General features: G+C 24.5%; 1 protein-coding gene across 12 annotated transcripts in view; it reads right to left on the bottom strand.

The window, feature by feature from the left end:
• Positions 1-3,274: 3,274 nt before the first annotated feature.
• LOC100201775 (rho GTPase-activating protein 7) overlaps positions 3,275-25,464 on the bottom strand; it is a 49,215-nt gene continuing 27,025 nt past the window's right edge. For all 12 annotated transcript variants that reach the window (XM_065813087.1, XM_065813091.1, XM_065813086.1 and 9 more), the window contains 12 exons: positions 25,127-25,172; positions 20,810-21,336; positions 9,960-10,025; positions 9,749-9,868; positions 9,611-9,657; positions 5,457-5,768; positions 5,095-5,381; positions 4,919-4,972; positions 4,669-4,821; positions 4,415-4,584; positions 4,035-4,337; positions 3,275-3,631 (listed from right to left, as the gene is read on the bottom strand). In XM_065813087.1, coding sequence (XP_065669159.1) covers positions 3,514-3,631; positions 4,035-4,337; positions 4,415-4,584; positions 4,669-4,821; positions 4,919-4,972; positions 5,095-5,381; positions 5,457-5,768; positions 9,611-9,657; positions 9,749-9,868; positions 9,960-10,025; positions 20,810-21,336; positions 25,127-25,172 — 2,203 coding nt within the window. In that variant the 3' untranslated portion in view covers positions 3,275-3,513. The remainder of the gene's footprint in view (positions 3,632-4,034; positions 4,338-4,414; positions 4,585-4,668; positions 4,822-4,918; positions 4,973-5,094; positions 5,382-5,456; positions 5,769-9,610; positions 9,658-9,748; positions 9,869-9,959; positions 10,026-20,809; positions 21,337-25,126; positions 25,173-25,464) is intronic.

Genomic DNA, 25,464 nt, shown 5'->3' with positions numbered 1-25,464 from the left:
TATATATATATATATATATATATATATATATATATATATATATATATATATATATATATATATATATATATATATATATATGGGTTTAGAATTTGATTAATAAAAATAAATGTGAAAACTTAATTATGTTTATATTTTTGTTCCCTATATAAAAAACAAATTGTTGAAGTTGAAAATACTAAATATATTTTTAAAAATATTTAAGGTAGAACACCACCAAATATTCTAAAATGTTCAAACTATTCTAAAATGTTTAAAATATTCTAAAATGTTCAAAGAAATGTTCACAAAAAAAAAGATAAGTTTTATATCAATAAAAATTAGATTATTTAGAATGCTTCATTAGAAATACTTAATTTTACTTTGCCTCGAATTTATCGGAAAACATTCATTTTAATGGGTCCATTCAAAACACGACAACTTGAAATATATTAACACAACATCCATGAAATTTTTTAGATGTTTTAGACATGTAAGGTGAGGTATTGACATTTGGATTTTAAGATTTTCAAAGTACATAAAAACGTATATCAATTTTTTTACATCAAGTAAAAAAAAAAAAAAATTTTTTTAGACCTTAAAAATAAAAAAGCAGAATTTAAAAATTTCGAAATGTCATTCCCAAGAAAATAGTATAATAAACATTTGAAAATTTGAAGTGATTTGCATTTCTGCTTCTTAAGATATCATGTTTACAATCAAACAATGTTTCGCAAAATTTGAATACGGAGAAAAACGCAAAAGAAGATTAAATATTTTTGTCATTCCAATATAATTTTTTTTATTTAGTTAAATTATCAAAAAATTAAAAGATGTTGGGAATAAGCTTTTTATATTATTAATCTACAATAAATTGCGTATCTAATGAGCGAAATATCAAAAATTCACTTTTTTTTCAGGAAACATTTGGTGTTGTACCACTTTAAAATAATAAAAATATTAACTATTAAATATATTCGAATGTATTTTATGTTGTTTACTTTAACAGTCATAAGAATTTTTTTACTTGTAAATATATGCAATATTTTTTTGTTGATATTACTTATATTACATATAGTACGTCATATATTTGTATATTTAGTATAGTATCTTGAGCAGCGTAATAGCAATTAATGTGAACATATTTTAAAGAAAAACACGATATTTTTTAATCTTGACATGTTTCGTAGTTAACACACTACATTTTCAAAAGATAAAATTACAATTTAAAACTCTGGATATAAATATAAAATCAAAATTTGAAGACATTACAGAGAAATATTAACCGACAAATAGAATTGTTACAAACCAATACAAATTATAATACAAATTATGATACCGAAATTGCAAAAAAATAAAATTATAAGTAAATTAAAAAAAAACAAAAATAGACAAATTTATATTATAATGAACAGTTTGTTTATTTAAAGATGGGTTTTCCCATTTAATATGGAGTGCTTCTTTAACTTTCAATTTGTTTTTGTTAGAAGCAGTACCCGCCAATTTTAGCTAATATTTTTATTGGGTTTCACGAACAAAAATGGGTAAGTAATTGCTCTTCCTCCATACCGATTTTCTATAAACGTTATGTGGATGATATTATTGCTATTTTTAATTCAGAGTTTGAAGCTCAGGAATTTTTTACACATCTTAATAAACAACATAAAAACTTAAAATCTACGATGGAAAAAGATAATCATATTACAAGATAATCAAATTGCATTTTTAGATGTTCTTATCAATAAGTCTGTTTTGCTTCTTCCAGTTTATCACAAAAAAACATATACTGGTCTTTTACAAAAATTTTCCAGTTTCGTTCCCTATTGTTATAAATAAAATAATTGACACTGAAATTAAATTATTTGTTGATAAAAAGTTAAATCCATCTGTGATAGATAGTGTTGATAACCATAATATAAGATATTATAAGCTTCCATTTATAGGATTTTACTCAAATTTTACTAAATCTAAACCTAGTAAAATCATTAAAAAGTATTGTAAAGGTATTATAATTAATTTAATTTTCACTACTAACAAGCTACAAAACAGTTTATGTATAAAAGATCCACTTCCTAAGCTGCTCAAATCTAATGTTACAAACTTTCCTGTGCTGGATGTAATGCCAGTTATATCGGAGAAACCTCCAGACACTTAACAAAACGTGACAAACAATCTAATGTTTATAAGCATTTAGTTCATCTGTTAATTGTAAAAACCTATGTAACTATAATTGTTTTAAAATTTTGGATACTGCTTCTAACAAAAACAAATTGAAAATTAAAGAAGCACTCCATGTTAAATGGGAAAACCCATCTTTAAATAAACAAACTGTTCATTATAATATAAATTTGTCTATTTTTTTTTTTTTTTTAATTTACTTATAATTTTATTTTTTTGCAATTTCGGTAACATAATTTGTATTATAATTTTTATCGGTTTGTAACAATTCTATTTGTCGATTAATATTTCTTTGTAATGTCTTCAAATTTTGATTTTATATTTATATCCAGAGTTTTAAATTGCAATTTTATCTTTTGAAAATGTAGTATGTTAACTACGAAACATGTCAAGATTAAAAAATGTAATTGTATATATTACGCCAAAAAATAAACGCATAGTTTTTAATATAAATGCATAACTAAATTTCTATTTTTGATGGTGGGTTTGCGTTGATTTGAAACAATTAAAAAAAAATAATAATAATTTTAAAGCTTGCGATTAAAAATTTTTATAAAATTAAAACTTTTTTTTTGATTAAAAAACAAAATCAAAAGAAATCAAATACCAATGTTTTTTTAAGAAATAAAAAGTTTATGCATATTAGCAATAGAACATAAATTGATACCGATTTAGAGTATTTAAAGGAATCAAAATTGCAATTGTTGCAATTTTGATTTCTTTAAATTCCTTAAAGAATAAGTATAAATCACTGTAAAGTGCACGGTTATTTAAAAAAATCTAAATTTTATTTTTACAGTGATGCAATGCTTTTACGAAAAAAGTTCAACTGTGCATCTTTCAAAAAACAAACCAAAAAATCAAATTTACCATGGTATTTGTACATTTTAATACCAAAGTACCGGATATAACAATAGTCCAACATAAAATTATATGCACTTTAATTTTTTTTAAACACTATGACTTAAAAAACTAATATAAAAATTTCTTTAAAACTCCAATACTAACTATATTTTAATTATTAAAAAGAAACTAAATAAATAAAAGAACGCAAGAAAAGAATAGGCAAATGAGGTAAACATCACAGAGCGTGTGCAAAATTGTAAAGTAAAAACAATTTTTAAAATTACGAGTATAATTTAAGTCTTTATACATATTTACAAAATTTGATACATCAACTGTCAGAATACAAATCGGATGATCCATAGCTACATTTCACTATCTCTTCATAACACTATTTCTATAGGGAGCTATCGGCCCAAAGCTATTTCCAAATAACCCTCCACTGGGCTGAAAATTTTTGCATTTATTTCATATTCATAATTTTTTTTACTAGAGACTAATTAAATGTAATGGTCACACATTAGTTTCAGGGCCATCTGGACCACAATTAAAGGAGTCGCGGATTTTTCTAACTCCTGAGGACATTACTCTTGGAGAAACAACTTTATTGTAGTATCTAGAACTTGTTCCCCTATAACAAAAAATTAACATTATTTTAAAATAGAAGCCTATTTTGCCAGCTAATTAGTTGTAATTTAGCTAAATAACTAGTTTAAGGTGCCTAATAAACGCCTTATCCCATATTTATTAACTTTGAACTCCCCCTCCTCCAGCTATTTATTTTGTAGCTTTTTTCTTTGCCCTTTTTCCAAAAATGCTATTTGTGGAACTCTCACAAAATAATAATTATAAATCTGTTTCGTAACGGCTTGACGTTGTTTGCAAAAAAAAAATTACGTATATATTTTTTAACTCCCTCGCTTATTATAATTTTCAAAAAGTTCCTTTATTTATAATAAACCACATTTATTTGACACCTGAGAGTACAAAACAAGTAACATAAAACGTGTAGTAAAACAATTGAGTTTAATTACCTATAATCTATTCTTGAAATAGAAGTCAACCTAGATCGCCCTAAACCGATTGGTTCAATTAGACAACGAAAAGCAAGTAATGTTGCTCGAACCCCAGAGGTAGGTGGCTCATTTTTATGTTTTACTGATGTCATAACAACACCACATGAACCTCCATTAAGATTATAACGCCATGATCGAAGAATAACAAAGTCTCTTTTAACAGAAGGGGCAATTGATTGAGTTTCATAGTAAAAAATATCTGTGCAGTCATCTAAAGTGTCTATAACTTGCCATTCTAAAATCTCATCGTCCCATAAATGTCTGAAATTCAATTTAAATATGAGTGTTGACATATTCATTAAGCACAATATTCATTACAAAAATATATATAAAAGTACCTTTCTTTTATTATTCGCTTTAAAATTTCTTCAGGTGAAGCTTGAACTTCTGTGACAGCACGCCAAACACGCAATGGGTATCCATCATTGACTTTGCGATACGAAATTGTAATCTCATCACATTCAGAATGAATATCCCACTTTGTTGATCGAGAGTTTACACTTGTTTCCTTCGTAATAACATATAGAGTTAAATTAAAGTTAAAAAATATTTAACAGCAAATACTTGTATTATTATAAAATAATTTTTTTACCTGCAATAGATCAGAGAAGCAAGTATCAATATGATGCCGATAGTCATCATCAATACCTGGATCAACACCATTTTGGCCTAGTTTTTCTAAAGGTACAGGCTCCCCCTGTTCAATGTAAGTAAAACGACATTTCATCATGACATCATCAGGTACCTATTTGTTTAAACAATTGAAAATTTTTATTTGGCTAATTAATGCAAAAAAGAGACTTTTTTAAGTAACATAAAGTAAAAAAGAGTTGATCACTTACACAAAATAAAAAATTTACACACTTCATCATACATGCTAGACATTCTTGAGCTGCCTACAACAATAAAAAAACTTTAAATAAATTTTTATATTTAGAGCCAGCATTTCGAGTTTCTTAATATTATACAATCCAATAACAAATCTATGGAATAAGAACTTCTAGAAAATAACTCTTACTCTAGTATCATCTAATTCCTTTTGATATTGTAGAGAGATAGACCGTCTCATTTTTTTGGGAGCGTTATTTATATTTTTATCATTTTTTGAAGCTCCTCCTCCACATAAGTGAAATAATGCAGGTACAAAGCATGTGGCTAAATTAGCTTCACTCATTTGATTAACACTTGAATAAGAAGCCACTTCATTAAGAAATGACAGTATTGTTTGTAATACATGACGATTTTCATCAGGCATTAGTATCACAGCTAACTGCATTGCCTGTAAACGAAGTTCGCTTGGAATGTCTGTAAAAAACATTCATTCAAAATAGAATATAAAATAAAAGTTAAAAAAAGAAAAAAAATCAAATAAATGTATACCCTTGTGAATAGCAATAAATGTATCAGAAAGCTTGGTTGTAAGTAATGGTTCAGGTAATTCCCTAAAAAATTGTTTCAACATGTCTGCAACATCATAAGCAGAATAACCATCTAAGTCTATTTTACTAGGATTCAACTCAATTTGCATTTTTAATTTTTCTATTCGAGATTTCATGCCAGATTTACGAAATATGCCAATACTGTCTTTTGCAACTCTACTTAAGTAATTTATTGCTAACACTACAGAGTGTGGCAATGGACATCCAGTTCGCTCAGCAATTGTTAACAATGGAACACCAAATATATTTTTATCTAAATTTAAATAAATAATTTATATGTATATACTTATATTTTTATATATAATATCTTTGTCTACTTAGCCTTGCATGGAATGTCATTGATGAGATAGTACTAAAATAGTAATCTATTTTTTTCAGTTTCAATACATATCTCAATTGAGGGTTTGAGTTTGGCCAGGTACTATTTAAATATGAAATACTTTTTATTCAGCCAAAAAAAAGTACTTTTTTGCACTATGCTTTGTTTTATTCTCATTTTTCCTAAACAAAACTGTTTAGATTTATATATATATATATATATATATATATATATATATATATATATATATATATATATATATATATATATTTCGAACATCGTATTAGCAATAAATTTGTAAAATTTTTAATAAAAACACAATATTTTTTATTCTTGACATGTTTCGTAGTCTTACTACATTTTCAAAAGATTTAATTTAAAATTAATAATCTGGTAAATAAATTTAAAAACTAAATACAATACATATATTATTGTCTTCAGTTTTTAAATTTATTTACCAGAGTTTTAATTGTAAATTAAATCTTTTTAAAATGTAGTAAGACTACGAAACATGTCAAGAATAAAAAATATTGTGATTTTTATTAAATATATATATATATATATATATATATATATATATATATATATATACATATATATTATACATATATGTTATATATATATACACACACATACATAACATGGCATGCAAAGATTTCTGGTCAGTGACATTTTGTACACAAATTTATTTAAAAAAAAGACTATTGATTTTTAATCATTATGAATTATTAGTATGAGATAGTAAACACAAATATAGTAAAAGAATATTATATATAAATACACTCACATACTTTTCCTGGCACAGTACTGTGTGTGAGTATATATATATATATATATATATATATATATATATATATATATATATATATATATACACACACACACATATTTAAAATTTGTTTACTACAATACTTTTGGTTTTTATATGGACATGATCTTCAAAATCTTTGAAAAATATTTAGAAATGCCCCAGAAAATTGTTTCCATTTTAGTAAATTCAACAATACCCCAAAGAAAACATTCACTACAAAACCTCAAATAACTCAAATTGTGCTTGATGACAGCATAAACTTTAGATTTGAAACAACAAGGAGTTTATATGCTCTCTTAAAACAAAATATAGAAGCTCTATAAAGGGTAATGATGACATTCCCAAAGAATGTCCGTCTCACTACATTGAATGTTTTAAATACAGCAATAAGCTTTCTACCTTCAAATCCAACTTTGACATTTTCAAGCCATTTTTCTAAAAGATAAACATTAGTTTTAACTGAATTGTCATATATACATACCTGGTGTCCTGTAGATGCTAAGTTTGTTAGACCAGTTAAGAGCAAAAAGAAAGCATTGCTGTGACTAAGGATGTTTATTAAATAACAAAATAGCTTGTTGGTAATTCCAAGTGCAACTCCATTATTGACAAAATGTCAAGAACTTTTGTTTCTTCAAGAACAGAGATGTGTGTTGTTGAAGCTAAGCCTTATCCAAGAAAAGATTTGCATGTTTTATGTTCACTGGTAGTGTGAAAAAATTGCTTAAAGTTCTCATAAGTTCTTTTACAAACTTAGAATTGCCAATATAATCTTTACACTAGTTTCTTTATAATCAGTTTCTTTACACCTGAGTCATGAAAGACATTAGAACATGCATATTTAAGAACATGCATATTTTGAATAAGAAAACTATTTGTTCCTTTTGGCTATATAATATATTAAAAAAGAACTTTAGTACGCATCAATGCCTACTTTGAAGATGTATTTATTTAGTGGAAGGCAGTGACAGCGCTAGGCAAATCGTGGATGTTGGCGAATTAGCTTTGCAAGACCCCTTTAAGCAAAAAAAAACAAAAAAACAAATAAAAACAAACCTTGATTTGGCCAAATCTCCGAGCATTTTATTGAGCACTATATTTTATTTTATTGAGCACTATATTTTGTTTCAGAAACCAAAGAAACTTGGCCAAGAGATTTATCAGAGGACTCTGGAACAGTAACAGTTAAAAGGGATTTCTTAAGAAATAATATCTTACTGGAACTCATAATTTGGTTTGATTTCTTTGTTTCAGTCTTTCTTTTTCTTTTGCACCAGATTCCCATGTTCTTCCTATATCTCTGTCTCTCATTAGTTTTTCAGACATGATTTTGGACTTATGTTTGGACTAATGAAAAAAATTATAGTTAGGTACTTGCATGAACTTTAAGTTTTGATTTTAATAATTTTTTTATGGTATTAACTTTAGGTCAAGATAGTCATAAAAAAAGCAGAATATTTCAAATTAACTTTTTAAATTTACATTTAATTAATTAAATAAAGATTATTATTTTATTTATAACAGTTTTTAATATTCACTTCGTTATTGTTTTTATAACAGATTGTAGTTCTAAGCAATAGATGCACTAAAATGCTTGCGCTATATTTAATATTTAAATTATAACTTAATAAACTAAGTTAGTTAGGTTAAGTAAAAAAAAAATTAAATTTTAATTCGAATTCATTTTCATTTTTCAGATTTTATAATTGTTTTAATAATTTGACGCGTATCATGTGCTGTAATAGAATAAAAACGGAATAGAATGAGACAATAAAATTTTTTGTAGATCTAGAATCGAATATTAACATTCCTTGTTATTATATAGTTAATGATACGTTACGCCTCATAGCCGATAAACAATAATAAACAATATTTAAAAATGCTTTTATGTTATCAGAAACAATAAAAATAAGATTGATACTTAGAAAATGATATTTATCTAAAGTTGAAGTAATATAATACCAATGATAAAACTAGCAAATAAATATATTTTCAGCATTTCCAGCCAAGCAAAATAAGATGTGTAAAAATATCATCAATTATAATTAAGATACAATATTTAATTTCTTTAGTATATTTTTGCAAGGCCCCTTCAAGCGCGAGATTGTCGGCAGTCGCTAACACCTAACGCGACCACTGGTGGAAAATCATGTTAAACCAACCCAACAACATCATTGCAAAAAATGACTGAGAGCTAATCTACTTTGTTTATTGCAATTGAGTACATCAAACTCTATAGTCCTTGAGTTGTAGAAAGATTCAAGTAACCTATTTTTCCAGTTAAACTTGATTCAATTAATTTGCAATTAGTCCAAGTTCAGAAAACATAATTGCTTTGTGAGACTGTTTCTTTCAAATAGACTCTTAAAAACTCTTGATTTTTTAGAACTTTTGTAGCAATTAAGTTGTTGTTCTTTAAGATAGAGTTTGAATCTTCAAATGCTGCAAACTTTGTTTCTACTGCACTAGAACTTTGACCAATAACTGTCTAAAACTATCCTAATATTATAAAATTTAATTCTCACTCTTATATCATCCAATTCCTTTTGATAGTGTAGATAGACAAACTGCATTACTTTGGTCAGGCATTATTAATTATATCATTTTTCCATATAAGTGGAATAATGCAGAAATAAAGCATGTGGCTAAATTAGTTTCACTCATCTGATTAACATTTGAACAAGATGCTTCTTCATTAAGAATCAACAGTTAACTGACAACAGCGTTGACACATAACTGAGCCACAAGGCAATAATCTTTATTGTGAAAACAGAGTAAACAAACATTTTCCAGGTTTTTAGAATTTTATTGAAACTACAATATAACTTTTTTTGATGTTGATAAATGTTTTTGAGATTGGTGGAAGTTATGTCCATAAAAAAACTAAAAAGCCAGAACAAATTTTTTTTTGAAGAACATTTTTTGACCTTATATATAACTCCATTTCTATGCCAAAAAGTATTACCTTTATAATCATGCACTTTAAGCTTTTTTAGTATTTTGGGAACTGTCCTGGAAAAAAAAAAATAAAAATTATCATTTATTATTTATTATTATTAGATTATCTATTAAAAATATTTAAAAAAAACTACAATAAACTTACCAATGCCAACTTGTTCTATTATTGCACGAATATCTTTCTATAAGCGCTGTAAGTCGCAAAAGTGATAGTTTTTTCAGTACATTTAACTGACCAGCTGATAATGTCATAATGTTGTTGCTTCTGAAAAGAAAAAAAAAAAGAAAAAAATTTTATTTAAGCTCTTATAAACCTTGGACAAAGTTCTTTAAATATAAAAATCTAAAAGGCATACATTAACATTGATTCTCTTTCACAAGATTTTTGGAAACTGTGCCATCTTACTCTCCTCTTCCTGACACTAAAAAAATAAAAAACTGAAATCAAAAATTTAAATATAATTAATTAATATTGTATGCTATATCTACCACTATTTAAAGATTAGCTTGAGCACAAATATTTTTACCTATGCCTAAATACAGAGTGTTTATGCTCTGTGCTTTTATTCATGATCTCTAATTTTTACATTTACTTCATTATAATTAACATATGTTTTATGAACCATCTGACTGTGATTACTATGGTTATTAGTCATATAAGTACTATCAACTTGACTTAAATATCAAGGTCTTATGTTTTGTCTTAAACAATTTTTAAAAAATATCTAGAACAAATCATTTAAAACCAGAAACTTTTAAAAAGAAAAAAAAAAAAAACTCTTGTTATGTTGATCTTTTTTTTTAACTAAAAACTTTAAACAACCAATCAACAGGATTAAAATTTAAATAATTAATTTTCCATTCATTGTTTAAATGTAAAGAACAGAAGAAAAACAGAATATTATAGACTTTAAAAGATTAATGAGAATTACTAAGCATGTAAATAGAAAGCTATAATTTAATCTGGTAATATTTATAAGAGCAAAGGCTTTCTTCCACAAAAATTTTAAGAAAAAAAATATTAAATTTAAAACTTTTAAAACAAAAGACACAAGATTCCAGTTCCCACCCAACATATTAAATACTCACCCTGAATTAAAAAACCACTGAGACATGAGTCTTTCTACATCATAGGAGAATCTAGTTAATTTCACATAATATTGAGTTTTCCTTAAGTAATTCTCAATAGAAAATGTTAAATATATATATATATATATATATATATATATATATATATATATATATACATATATATATATATATACATATATATATAATACATATAATAAAATATCACAAAACTATTATTTCTACTTAAATAAATTAAATGCATTATTATTTTTTATAAACAAGTTTTAAATAAAACTTGTAAATGTAACCTTAACTAATGCTAACTAACTAAATAAAAAATTCACTGAAAAAAATCAAGACTTTTGAAAATTAAATAAAAAATGTTTTGACATTGTATAAGTGTTCTAAAAATATTTTAATTTTTCTAATTAAGTATCCATAAATCCATTTAATTTTAAGATTAGGTATACTCCAATATAAAACAACAGCCTAACCAACTTGAAACTTATGGTACAATCTAATTCGATAACAACAGTGATAAAAAATGGAGTTTGTTTGAACACGCATTATTTGAAAACTTTATAATCAAAATAGTAAACAGTAACATTCACTATATTGTTTGCATTGCAAAATCAAAGTTTGCAGTAAAATGTAAATTTCAGTTAGGTTGTTGACATTTATGACAATCATGCTGAGAAACTGTTATATGCCTGTACAAACTTCCCATACAAAAAACAATTTTATGACATACAATAGGTTTCTTCACAACATATTAAATCCTTAAACTATTTATTTAAGAAAAAAAAAACAAGACAAAAAAAGCTAACTAATCAATAGATTATATATATATATATATATATATATATATATATATATATATATATATATATATATATATATATATATATATATATATATATATATATATATATATATATATATATAAATATTAGTAAAAAACACTTATCTAACTTTTTTCTAAAAGTGTTTTTTACTAATTTATTATTGCTCTGTTCTTTAAGAACATTGAGCACTCTATTTGTAAAATACACTACCATAATTTACATATATATATATATACATATATATATATATATATATATATATATATATATATATATATATATATATATATATATATATATATATATATATATATATATATATATATATATATATATATATATATATATATATATATATATATATATATATATATATATATATATATATATATATATATATATGTACCCACATATAGCAAAATAAAATTTGATATAATTTTTGTCTTAAACAAAATCTTAGAAACTTTTTACAAATAAAAAATATTAAAACAAATTCTGATTTTTTTGTGAAGTTAATAAAGCTTATAAATTACAATAACATTTATGGCCTTAATTAAATTTAATGTATAATCTTTGAAGCAATCAACATGCATGCTAATCCCACTAAAAATGGTATGGGAAAAGGTAGATTAACTTACTGTGATTGACAAATCTTAAAGACTTAAATTATAATTATAATAAATGTAACAAATAACTTATTGCAATTGTAATGCTTATCAAAAAAATTTTTCTCTTATTATAAAGATGGTAACACTTTTTTATTTCTTAGCAAGAGTGCAAACTTCCTTATTGTATTGAAGATAAATTATATTACTTTCACTAACCAAAAAAGACTATTGAAAAGATAAGTTGAAAATTACTTTAAAAAGTAAAAAATTTTAAAGAAAAAAAAAACCAAAATTGTTATTTTTATAATTTTTTATAATCTATATTAATGCATAGTAAGTTAATAAATTAACTTCTAATACATTTAATTTAATACATTTAAAAACATAAACAACTAAATGGTTTTACAAAAAGAATGCTAACTAGAAACATAGGAATAGAGAACTATATTAGTGAAATTGAAACATAAGAATAGAGAACTATATTAGTGAGTTGATGAGTGAATGATATATTAGTGAGTTGGTGAGTGAATGATATAGCAAAAAAAATATTTACAATAAATTATGTTGATTATTTACATAACTGAAAAAAAAAAAAATTAAGAAAGACAAGAATGTTAAAAAAAATTTAGTTAGCTTGTTTATACTAATTAGTAATACATCACAATATTATTATTGTTATATATTTATATATATATATATATATATATATATATATATATATATATATATATATATATATATATATATATATATATATATATATATATATATATATATATATATATATATATATATATATATATATTTGTCTACTTTGCCATGCATGAAACACTATTGATGTTATGCTGAAATAGACCTGAAGGAGCTTCAGTAAATCAACTGAGGGTTTGGGCAGGTAATATCTAGATATGAAAAACATTTATTACAGCAAAATATTTGCTCATTATTATTTGCTTTTATTTGCAAAAATGAAAACTTAATTGAATTCTTTTTTTAAGCAGAAAATAAGGCTCTATAGCCAAAGTGAAAGCAACTTACTGAGGAAATAAAAAAATGAAAACTCAGATATAAAATTTAAATGTTGGTTAGGATATGGGAAGCTTGTAAACCTTGTATGGTAGTCCTTTTATCAAAAAATAATAATAATAATAAAATATAATAATATTAGTAAAAATTTTTTACTAATATTATTATATAATATTAGTAAAAAATTAAAAATATAAAATTACTTTCATATTTAAATAAGAATATATATATATATATATATATATATATATATATATATATATATATATATATATATATATATATATATATATATATATATATATATATATATATATACGTAAGTGTATATATATATGAATAAAGAAAATATCTTTATATTATCATGTATAATATTGTATACTTGAAAGAGTGCTCAATAGATAAACTAGAGCTATATAATAAATATGTTACTGTTACCCGCAGTACCAGGAATTAGCTAAATGCTAATGTTTATAATATAATTTAACTAGCATGAGTTATCCGGCGTTGCCCGGGCCAATATTTAAACTGGCTTACCTGATATCTGTACACAAAAATGGGCCCAAAAATGGGCCCCCCTGACCCCGGGGTTAGGGGGGCCTATTTTTGGGCCCCCTGACCCCAGGGGTCGGGGTACGGGGTCAAAACCCAGCTAAGAACCTTCTCCTCCTCGAGGACTACCCCCATGCCAAATTTCATCGAGATCGGTCCGGCGGTTAGGATTTCTATAGAGAACAAACAAACACACAAACACACATTGCCCTTTATATATATAGCTGGAGTTACCCGGCGTTGCCCGGGCCAATATTTAAACTGGCTTACCTGATATCTGTACACAAAAATCGGCCCAAAAATCGGCCCAAAAAATCGGCCCCCCTGATCCCGGGGTCAGGGGGGCTCAATTTTTAGCCCCCTTGACCCCTGGGGTCGGGGTACAGGGTCAAAACCCAGCTAAGAACCTTCTCCCCCTCGAGGACTACCCCCATGCCAAATTTCATCAAGATCGGTCCGGCGGTTTGGATTTCTATAGAGAACAAACACACACACACACATTGCCCTTTATATATATAGAAGATATTGCAACTCTGAGTTTCATGTGTTATCACAATCATCAGGTAAGTAGTAAAAAATATAATTTTGCTACGATTTGTTTAGTGGACATTACAGTTTATATTTGTGTTTTAGATCGTTACGGGACGGAAATTGATTAGTAGTTAGGTTAATAATATTATTAATTTGTTTTTAGCTGGCTAATAACTGTGAAATAGTTATATGTTTAATGTTGTTTAAAATATTTTTTATGTGTTAATGTGTATTATTTGTGTATTAAAAAATAATAAAATTAAAATAAGATAATAAGAATTAAAATTGATATAAAAATATACATAATATTATGAAATATATTACAAAAGCTGTGTATGTGAGTAATTTATTAGTTAGCCTAGAGATATATGGAGCAGATTAGTATAGTTATTTTTATTTATAGTTGTTAGTCAGGTTTGTAGCGAGCTTTGTAATTTTTTAATAAGAATTTATTTTCGTGGCGGCACTTTGATATAATTTCGGTTCTCTTATTTAACAGTTCTTCAGGTTTTGGATATGATATAATAGTAAATTTCTCATACAGACATAGTGGGCATCTTTTGGAAATATTTGAGTAGGGGGGTACTGAATTGAGAATAGACCATGTTAGCATAGGGGTTTCATTAAAATTGTTTTTTAAATCCCAGACATAGTTTGATAGGGCGGTAGAATTTTTGTATTTAATATTGTTGAATGATGATTTGTGGTTGTTGTATCTGGTTTTCCACTCACCTTCCGTTAATCCTATATAAACTTTGCTGGGTTGGTTTTTTGCTGCGATGATGCATTTATATATAATATTTGTGGATTTGCACTTACCATTCAGGGGGCATTCTGCTTTATTTCGACAGTTGCATTTTGGATCATTATTTTCAATTCGAGGGAAGATAATTTTTTTGTTGTGGTTTTTTATAATTTTTTCTATATTTTCAGTGCAACTGTAGCTTACCTTTACAGTGTTTCTGTTTAAGATTTTGTGAAGTTTGCGTGTCTTAGGGAAGTTTTTTTCTAGTAAATACAAGAACATTTTTGCAACATTTGTGAAGACGTTTTTATTAAATGGGGGGGGGGGGGGGGGGGGGTTTAACCATATGATATTGCGTTTACCATTTTTCTGGGGTATTTTTTGTTTGATCTGATATTTGAGGGAGTAGTTTTTGTATCCGCTATTTTTTAGTGCTTGTTCATATTCGTTTTTAGATTGATTAAATATAACTTCGCTGGAGGAATTTTGCAATAGTCTGTTTGATATTGAAGTAGGTAAGTGTTTAATAATTTGTGGTAGATGATTAGAAGATATGTGGATGTATTGAAGATTATCGTTGGGTTTTTTGAAAGGCTTATGGGTGTTTTGGGCTAAATTGAAAGTTACATCAGGTAGTTAACAAATCGTAGCAAATTTAAACTTTTACTACTTGCCTGATGATTGTGATAACACATGAAACTCAGAGTTGCAATATTAAATTATATTATAAACATTAGCATTTAGCTAATTCCTGGTACTGCGGGTAACAGTAACATATTTATTATATATATATATATATGTATGTATATAGATATATATATATATATATATATATATATATATATATATATTATATATATATATATATATATATATATATATGCATATATATATATATATATATATATATATATATATATATATATATATATATATATATATATATATATATATATATATATATATATATATGGGCGATTCCGCGAGAAACAAGGAATAAAAAAGAAGCTATAAAACACTTACTAAACTTCATAACTCTTTTTTTTAACTATTTAAAAATACTTTTAAGCAAAAAGCTTATCAAAAAAATCATTTTATCATACCATAGCATGGTTTTAAAGTTGTAAAGGTTGTATAAGTATGTTTTGACACTTATTTACAGTCCTGTTGTGTAGCGTTGAAAACCGTATCGCATATCCATAATTGAGAACTTTGATAATGTTTGGTGCATTTTTTTTAACATTATATACATGGTTGTTAATAATCATTTATACTTTTTTTCTTACGTCATTGATTGCGTTGTTTTATTTGTTGTTTTTAAGCATCAGATTTATTGTTACAACCATCACAACAAAAAAAACATAAAAATGTTTGTAAAACTTCAAGTAAAAACTATGGAACTCAGTAGATAATAACATCAATATGAGCTAAGTACACACACTAAATGATTTTTTTTTAAACCATGTCATTCGCAGCATTAAGTCTGACAAAATTGTTTTGTTCAGAAGTGGTAAAAAGTAAGTGTTACAACTGTCATGCTATGTAGAGTTAGTTTTTGAAAAATGTTGAAGACTTTAATGCTGTAACTTTTACATACTAAATTATATGATAGTATTTCACATTACTGGAAAGTTTTAAGTCATTTCCATTTTCGGTTCATTTTTAATAGTTTAAAGAGTGTCAAATGTTACAACTGCCACTCTCACAGAATTGCCCATATATATATATCAACCCTTCGAATTAGCAAAAATGAGTCCTGCATGGTAGTCATAAAGTTTCTTCCATAAACTGTCATTTTAAATCGAATGCTAATAAACCAGATCAGAAAAAGTTTAAAAACTTAAAAACTTGTACTTTTTAAATTGTTTCGACATTTAAACATTAAAATGTTGTTTATTTGTTGATGTTGCTTAAATGTTAAAAAAAAGCATTGAAAGAGACTTATTTTACAATTAAAGTCTCTTTTGACTACTATATAAGGATATATATATATATATATATATATATATATATATATATATATATATTTATATATATATATATATATATGTATAAATATATATATATATATATACACACACTACAGTCCCATTAGATTAGTTTATAATTTACTTACCTATTTAATCACCCTAGGCAACAATAACAGCTATAGATATTCTTGTCACGCTAATTAATGACTTATCCAATTTGTTGTAGTTAATTAGGCCACTCACTAATAAGTTTTTTCAACATTTTTTGTCATTAGGCATTTTTTTTGACATTACTTTTAATTCATCCCATAGGGATGAGTTAAAAGTAAGCCCAAAAACTTTAGGAAAGCCAAACCATTCTACTCAATATTTAATCATTCTCTAATTTTGTTAAACAACTTATACAATGCTCTGAAGAATATGTTTTGCTTTGATAGTATATTTAATATATGGTTGTATTTTGAATGTAGATTTAATATTTGATTGTATATATTTATGCTTTGGGTTGTTTTCTTTTAATAAATAATTTCTTTTAATAAAATAATGGTTTTCCATTAATTAAACTTTCCAAAGGTTATCAAGACTTTTTTTAAATGTTAAAATAAACAACTTTTGTCAATATTCCCGCTATTTCTACAATGTCACCTGTGGCATTATGACCAAAACAGCCCCATATCTTAACTGTGCATTTACCATGTTTCACAGTTGATAATAAACACTGATTTATCATAAATTTAATGACTTTTCTTTAGACAATCTTCTTTTGAAACCAAAGACTTAAAACTTTGACACATCGGTCCACGTTTACAGTCATTGATGGTCCATTTTTTATACAGTTTTGCCCATTTTTATTATTTTTATGATATTTATCAAAGCATTTTAAACAAAATACTTTTATATTTATTCAATTATTTAATCGTGCAAAAACAAACATTAAAAAATTATTTAAACATTTTTTTAAAATACTTATGTTATTCAAATAATTATAGATGGTTGTGTACATACATATACCAGTGGTGTACACTGGATTTTTTAGTTTTGACACTAACAGGCATTGTGCAAACTCCAAACTTTTGTATGTTTATGCTTATATCAAAAAAGAATGTTTTGCAAAGAATTGACGTGATTGAAGCTTGGGAACAAAAACACTCTAATTTTTGGGCCCACCCAGCCCTTAACATCGGAGCAACGAGTTTATAAAATATTTTCTTTACTATTTTTATCTAAACTCATATTCATCAACAAATTTCAAGTTTCATGTAATAATCTCTTAGTGTTCAGTTTTTAAGACCCTGCAATGTTTACAGCCCTCTCAAATTGAGGGGGGTTAAAACTTTATATTGTTGTAGGGTGATTAAATAGGCAAGTAAATTATAAAATTATATATATATATATATATATATATATATATATATATATATATATATATATATATATATATATACATATATATATATATATATATACATATATATATATATATACATATATATACACATATATATAAATATATATACATATATACACACACGCATATATATATATATATATATATATATATATATATATATATATATATATATATATATATATATATATATATATATATTGCATATATACACAAGCACATTTAGGTATAAGAGTGGCTCTTGAATGGCCATAAAAATTTTTTGTCACTGCTACAGATCCATAGATTGGTTAGTCATTAACTGCACAAATTTTTTTCACAATTGGATAATACTTAGGGTTTTTCAAGATCTTTAAACTAATTATTAATTAAACATTAGACCTAATACTATCAATAAAACTTATTTAAAAGTATGTGAACCTGGATCTCAAAAGAAACAAACTTAATTTTCAAATATATATATATATATATATATATATATATATATATATATATATATATATATATATATATATATATATATATATATATATATATATGTATGTATATATATACTTCTGACATTAAATACCGTCGAAATTATCCTTCGTGTTGACAACTTGGTTATTTTTTTATAAGGATATTTTAGTTGTCTGACTATTCTAAATTGTTATGTTGATAATACTATAGGTATATGTATATGTATATATATATAAATATACATATATATGTATATATATACGTATATATATATATATATATATATTCTTAAATGGTTTGGTTGTTATTAAAAATGGTTTGTTTATATTGGTTTAACTGTTTTGCTTCATTTTAATGCTTTTTTGTGCCTTACATAGTTTTTTTGACATTTTTTATTATAGTGGCATTTGTTATCATCATTGTTGCTACAGTTTAACTCTGTTTTTCTTCTTAAAACTAATAATTTTTTTATAATTTCTATTTGATTTAAAGACTAATTTAAGTTTCGTGGGTTGTTCATTATGTTATACTTTTGATTGTTTCAATCTATCTATCTATGATAGCATAAAGTGTTCATAAACTTTGTATGGTTTTGTTGTTTCTCCAAATTTACATAGGTTTCTCTATCTCATCAGCTTGAGTGCATCTCTCCAAAAAGTACTAGTGACTAGCTGTGATTTTAATAAAGTCTTATTTTATAACATCTTTTATGTGTGCGGTGTCATGAAGTATTTTGAGTTTTTTCAATTAGAACTTATCATTATAGTGTTTACTATTTTTAATTTTTTATTGACCAATTTTTAACCAGTGATATGGTAAGTGCTTGTTTTAATTTTTTATTTTGGTGTAATAATATTTAATATTTTGATTTAATTATTTTTCATTTCTTCATGTTATAGAAATTGGTGCTGAGCCCCTTCAAAACGCCGATTAATAATAAACGTGATTTTAAAGAGAAGTTTGTTACTACCACTACATAAATTATGATTACACAAAAGCAATGTTTTTTCTTTATCTTATACCTCCTATCACTTTATATTTATTCATTTTAAATACTGATATATCTATGCATATGTATATTTGTTTTAGAGTAAGTTAAACTTTTGTATTTAATGAAAATTTATGATTACTTATGTGTCCTGTTTTGTTTTAGGCATACTTTAACAATAAAATTACTGTAACTATGATTTGTGTATAAGCTTTTTCTTCTTAAAACAAATCTGTGTTTATTCTGAACATCTGTTCGTTTTTCTTACTTATCCTCGTTTATATAAAAAGTTTTTTCAACAGAAATGTTTTATATTTCTCTGTAGGCTTTCATTGCTTAGTCTAGTTCAAGTATTACAGAATACCTGCATAACAAAAATAATAACCATTTTATATAAAGATTATTAGTTTAAATTTTATTTCATAAAAAATTTTATTTTTTTTCAACCGAAGAAAAAAAAATATGTTTTTTCATAGCTTTTTTTAAAACTTAAATTAATTATTTTTGAAGTTTTTATATAAATTTGTTCTGAGACCTAGGTTGACTATTTCAGTTTAACATCATAAAAAAAGAGTAGTCTACTTTTTATTTTTTATTTTCCTATACTTTGATTAGTATTTACTGATAACTTTGTGTAACCATTATATTGCAACTAGCTATTTTGTTTGAAGGAGCTCTGATAGTGTTGCTTTGCATACAAACATTATACTGTATAAAGCTATTATGTGACATCAAAAGAAATTTCTAATCTAACATAATAGGTAACATGAAGGTGCTATTTTATATGTAACATGTTATACATAACTACAACTATTTTTTGTGCATTTATTATATTCTTGGCCATTTAAAGAAATGTATATACTTAATGAAAAAGAATTATAAGCAGTTCAATTTGATATGAATTTTTTTTTTTAAATACACTAAATATTATGATTAATATTATAGAGTAGCTGACTTAATTTTACTTAACTTATACATATCAGAAAAATATTAATTAAGTTACCTCGGAGATCTCATTACTGGTGTTGATGGTACACCAGAGTCAGTTGAACCCATGCCAGGCACTTGAAGATGTCCACGAAAACTACCTTGAAAAGAATTTCTATTTACTCCATCCAACTCATCTAGCGAAGATATTGAATTAATGTCATTATCATCTTCATCTTCTGTATTTACTTCAGATAAATGATGATCAAGATTTTCTAAAGTAATTTTGATTTGATTACTGGAATCAATTAAAACATCCATACTGCTATCAAGCATCACATTGTCATAAGAGCTGTTACGAAGATGTTGTTTAATTTCTTCTGTAAGCTGTTTTTTAGCACAGATAAGAAACTCTGAGTTCATTAAATCAATATCATCCTTCTTGATACCTAAATCCTCATTAAATATAAGTGGGAATCTATCAGGAAATGATTCAAGTTGTTCTTGATTGGTATCTGTATTTTGATCTATGTCAATAAGAGGCTGTCGATTAGCAAATTCAAGTTGATCAACATCCAGTCTATTTAACAACTGATTTTTTTCCTATAATAGACAACAGCTATAAAATAATAATTGCCAAACTTTTTTATAAATTCTTTTATCATTACTTAAATCATTACATACAGGGTGTGGAAAAAGTTCCCGTGCAAAAGTATAATTTAAAAAAATTATCTGTATGGTGTTTTCTTTCAATATATAGTGTGTTTTTAGTATTCTTTTTTATTCCTTCGTATTCTTTTAGTATTTTTTAGTATTATTTTGTTTTAAATTAAAGTGTAATTTGTTTCTTGTCTTGTACAGGAACTTTTGCTGTTTTTGCTATTTATATTTTTGTACGGGAACATTTTCCGCACCCTGTATACAATTATTTAAAACCTATTTTCTCATAAATAAAAAATGGATTTGTATCAATACTAATATATATACATATATAAATACACACACACATATGCACACACATATAAAAGGATGGCTCTTACATTGTGACAACATCAGTGATGTTTAATGTTAGACTAAGTGTGTAAAGATAATTTGTGTGTGTATAATGTGTGTGTGTATATATATATATATATATATATATATATATATATATATATATATATATATATATATATATATATATATATATATGTATATATATATATATGTATGTATATATATATATATATATATATACATATATATACATAAATATATACATATTTATATATACATAAATACATATATATATACATACACATACATATATATACATACACACATACATATATATTCATACACACATATATATATACACACACAAACACACACACACACATATATATACACATATAAGTGTGTTTGTGTGTGAATGTGCATGTTCATGTTTTATATAATAAGTATGTATTGAATATATTTATTATACATTATATTATAAATTATTAAAAAGCTTAAAGAACAAATTCTTAACAACAAACAATTTAATCCAAAATATAAAAATTAAAAAAAAAAATCAATTTTTTAAAAAAAACTTTGCTTGAAAAAAAACTTTGCTGGTAGAATTAAATTTAAAAAAACTTCAAACATCCTTCTATGTTTTCTCCTCAAGAATTTCAATGGCTTAAAAGTAAACAAGATACAAGTGTGTTTACTTTTTACCATCATAACAATGTTCATTTGTATAAAACAAACAGAAATTATTTTAAAATCCCACCAAACTCGGTGGTAATGTTAAATGAGACAAAAAATATATAAGTTGAGAGAATAATTAATAAGCAACAACAACAACAATAAAAAATCTAATGCTATCTAATTTTAACATAATTAAAAAAAAATTGTCATAAGTCTAAGCATGATAAAATAAAAACAATAAGAAACATTATAAAGAAAAACATCACATTAAAGTAATATTATTAACTTAATAGCATGTTTTAAATTACTATTAAATACTCACAATAAGGAAAGAAAAGAGGTTCCTGTACTTTATTATAATTATTTAAATATGCATGAAAGTCATTGAAATGAACTGGAAATCAATTCTTACAAAAAATTTGAATGAAACATTCTCTGTGAACCAGTTTTTTACAATAAGAATAATTTAAATGAAAACATTTTTCTCTATGAAATATTTTTAGCCATTTAAGTTATTCAATAAAAGTTTTTAAATTTGAGAAAAAAAGAAAAAAAAACCAACAAATAATAAACACAAAATTTAGAAAATTATTTTGGAAAAGTCTTGAAAAAAAATATTAAGCAAGAGAATCAATAAACTTAACTTATTACAATCAAATAAATTTTATATTAATAATACTGTCACAGTAACTTGCTTTTACCTAAAGCATAAATATACTTTTTCCAGGGATATGAACATTAGCATGACAAACTTTATATAACTTTAAATATCAAACATTATACATACACATTTATTCCAACAGCTTTAAAATAATTTCAAACTTTGGTTAATAATGTACTTTTATATAAAAATTACTGTAACAACAATAACAAGTTGCCATTGAAATATTAATAATAATACACAGAATTTAAACACTCACAATTTTTTACTTGAAAGTTTTTAAATGAAATAAATTTATAAAATACAATATAAACAACACCATGGAAACTATCAAGAACTTAAATATTTAATTAAAAAAAATATTTGCTAAATTGATTAAAATAAATTTACTAGTTAAAAGAGAAAATAGAGTAAAAACATTTTACTAGTAAAAAGAACAACTTAAAATAAAGAGTGAAAATTCGAAACACTTCCAATCAACTTCAAAGAAACCTGCTCATTTTACTTTTAAACAGAGAATTTTAATAAGTATTCAAAAATCACATTTCTAAATTACTAATTTATTGAAGAATTGAAATAATCTTAAAAATTAATTATGTATTTTAGAATAAAAATTTAAAAATTTATCAGGACATAACTGTTTCAAAGCATTACTTTTTTTTCCAACTACTTTTAAGTCTCCTTAATACATTGATTCTACCTCCATACAATATAACATCATCACAATAATAACAATAATAAAAATAATAATAAATATTGCTGTTGAGATAGTTGAGATGTTAAATCTATGACGGCCTTTACTATTATAAGGTAGACAATATACAAATATTAATTATGTTTTCTGAAGTTTAATTATGAAACTTTTCTGAAAAATTGTTTTTTGACCAATTTATAATTTTGATTTTGAAATTGTTCACAGATGTTGCTTCAACAATTGAATCTAGTAAACTTGTTTACTATAGAAAACATGGCTTTATTATTCCGTTTGTGCAGAAATGTTCATGAAATTAGCATTTAACCTGTTAAATGAATAAAGTATGTTTAAATTGATTCTTTCTTGCATTGCCAGCTGGTCCAGTCAACAATAATGAAACAAACTTAGGCAGATTCCATGAAATGACTTCAATATGACGAAAGTATTTATAAAATTGTATTAAATTACCACATTTTAATTTCTTTGGTCAGTGTTGTTAGATTCGGTTAGATTAACCTGTTTGTATAACAGGAGTCTAATTTCAGGTATTAACTTAGTTACATGTATCTGCACATTTTTGAAATGTTGTTTTTTAGGCAAGGATTCCAATCTTGAACATTAAATTTAAGGTGTGGTCACACATATGCACAATACAGCTTCCTAAAAAATCACAGGTTTTATAACTGAAGGCTTTCACAATAATACCTAGTTTACTATTTGCTTTTAAAACTGCTGCTCTAATCTGCATATTTTTAAGTTGTATAAATATCTTAATATTTCCTATCAATTAGAAAAAGATGAAACATTAAAATTAGACTATGTACAGAACTTTAGAACTATGAGAAACAAGTTTTCTCTAAAGTTAAACAAAATTAGATAGTTAATACATTCTTTTTCTTTTAATTAAAATGTTTTATAAAAATAAAAAGTTCTTAAATTGAAATTAAATAATTAACTTTTTGAGCAACATGCCAACTAAGTAAACAGTGTTATATTAAAATGATCATTTTAAAAATATTTACAAATTTTCTGTTGACCTCAAATTTCTTTTCTCTAGTTTTATTTTTTGTAGTACTTTCTAATAATTAATACTTTAAACTAAACAATCAAGTTTGCAATCATTCAAACAAAAACTCTACACTAAACCATCGTGTTTGCAGTCATTCAAACAAAAACTTTACACTAAACAATCATGTTTGCAATCATTCAAACAAATAATTTACACTAAACAATCGTGCTTGCAATCATTCAAACAAAAACTTTACACTGAAAAAAATTAAAAACGAAAACATTCATGAAAAAAATGGAATCAATCATCACAAGTAAAAGAAAATTAAAATTGATGTAAAAACAAAAGTTTAACACACCATATTCTGCAGAATCTTAGCACACTTATTCAGTGTTTCCAACCGCCTAAATAAAAATATTAGAAGCTAAATATATACTCATATATATATATATATATATATATATATATATATATATATATATATATATATATATATATATATATATATATATATATATATATATATATACTCATATATATATATATATATATATATTATATATATATATATACATATATATATATATATATATACTCATATATATATATACTAATATATATATATATATATATATATATATATATATATATATATATATATATATATATATATATATATATATATATATATATATA

Source organism: Hydra vulgaris, chromosome 12, assembly GCF_038396675.1.
Source record: "Hydra vulgaris chromosome 12, alternate assembly HydraT2T_AEP".
NCBI lineage: Eukaryota > Metazoa > Cnidaria > Hydrozoa > Anthoathecata > Hydridae > Hydra > Hydra vulgaris.
This window is presented reverse-complemented; position numbering and strand designations above follow the sequence as displayed.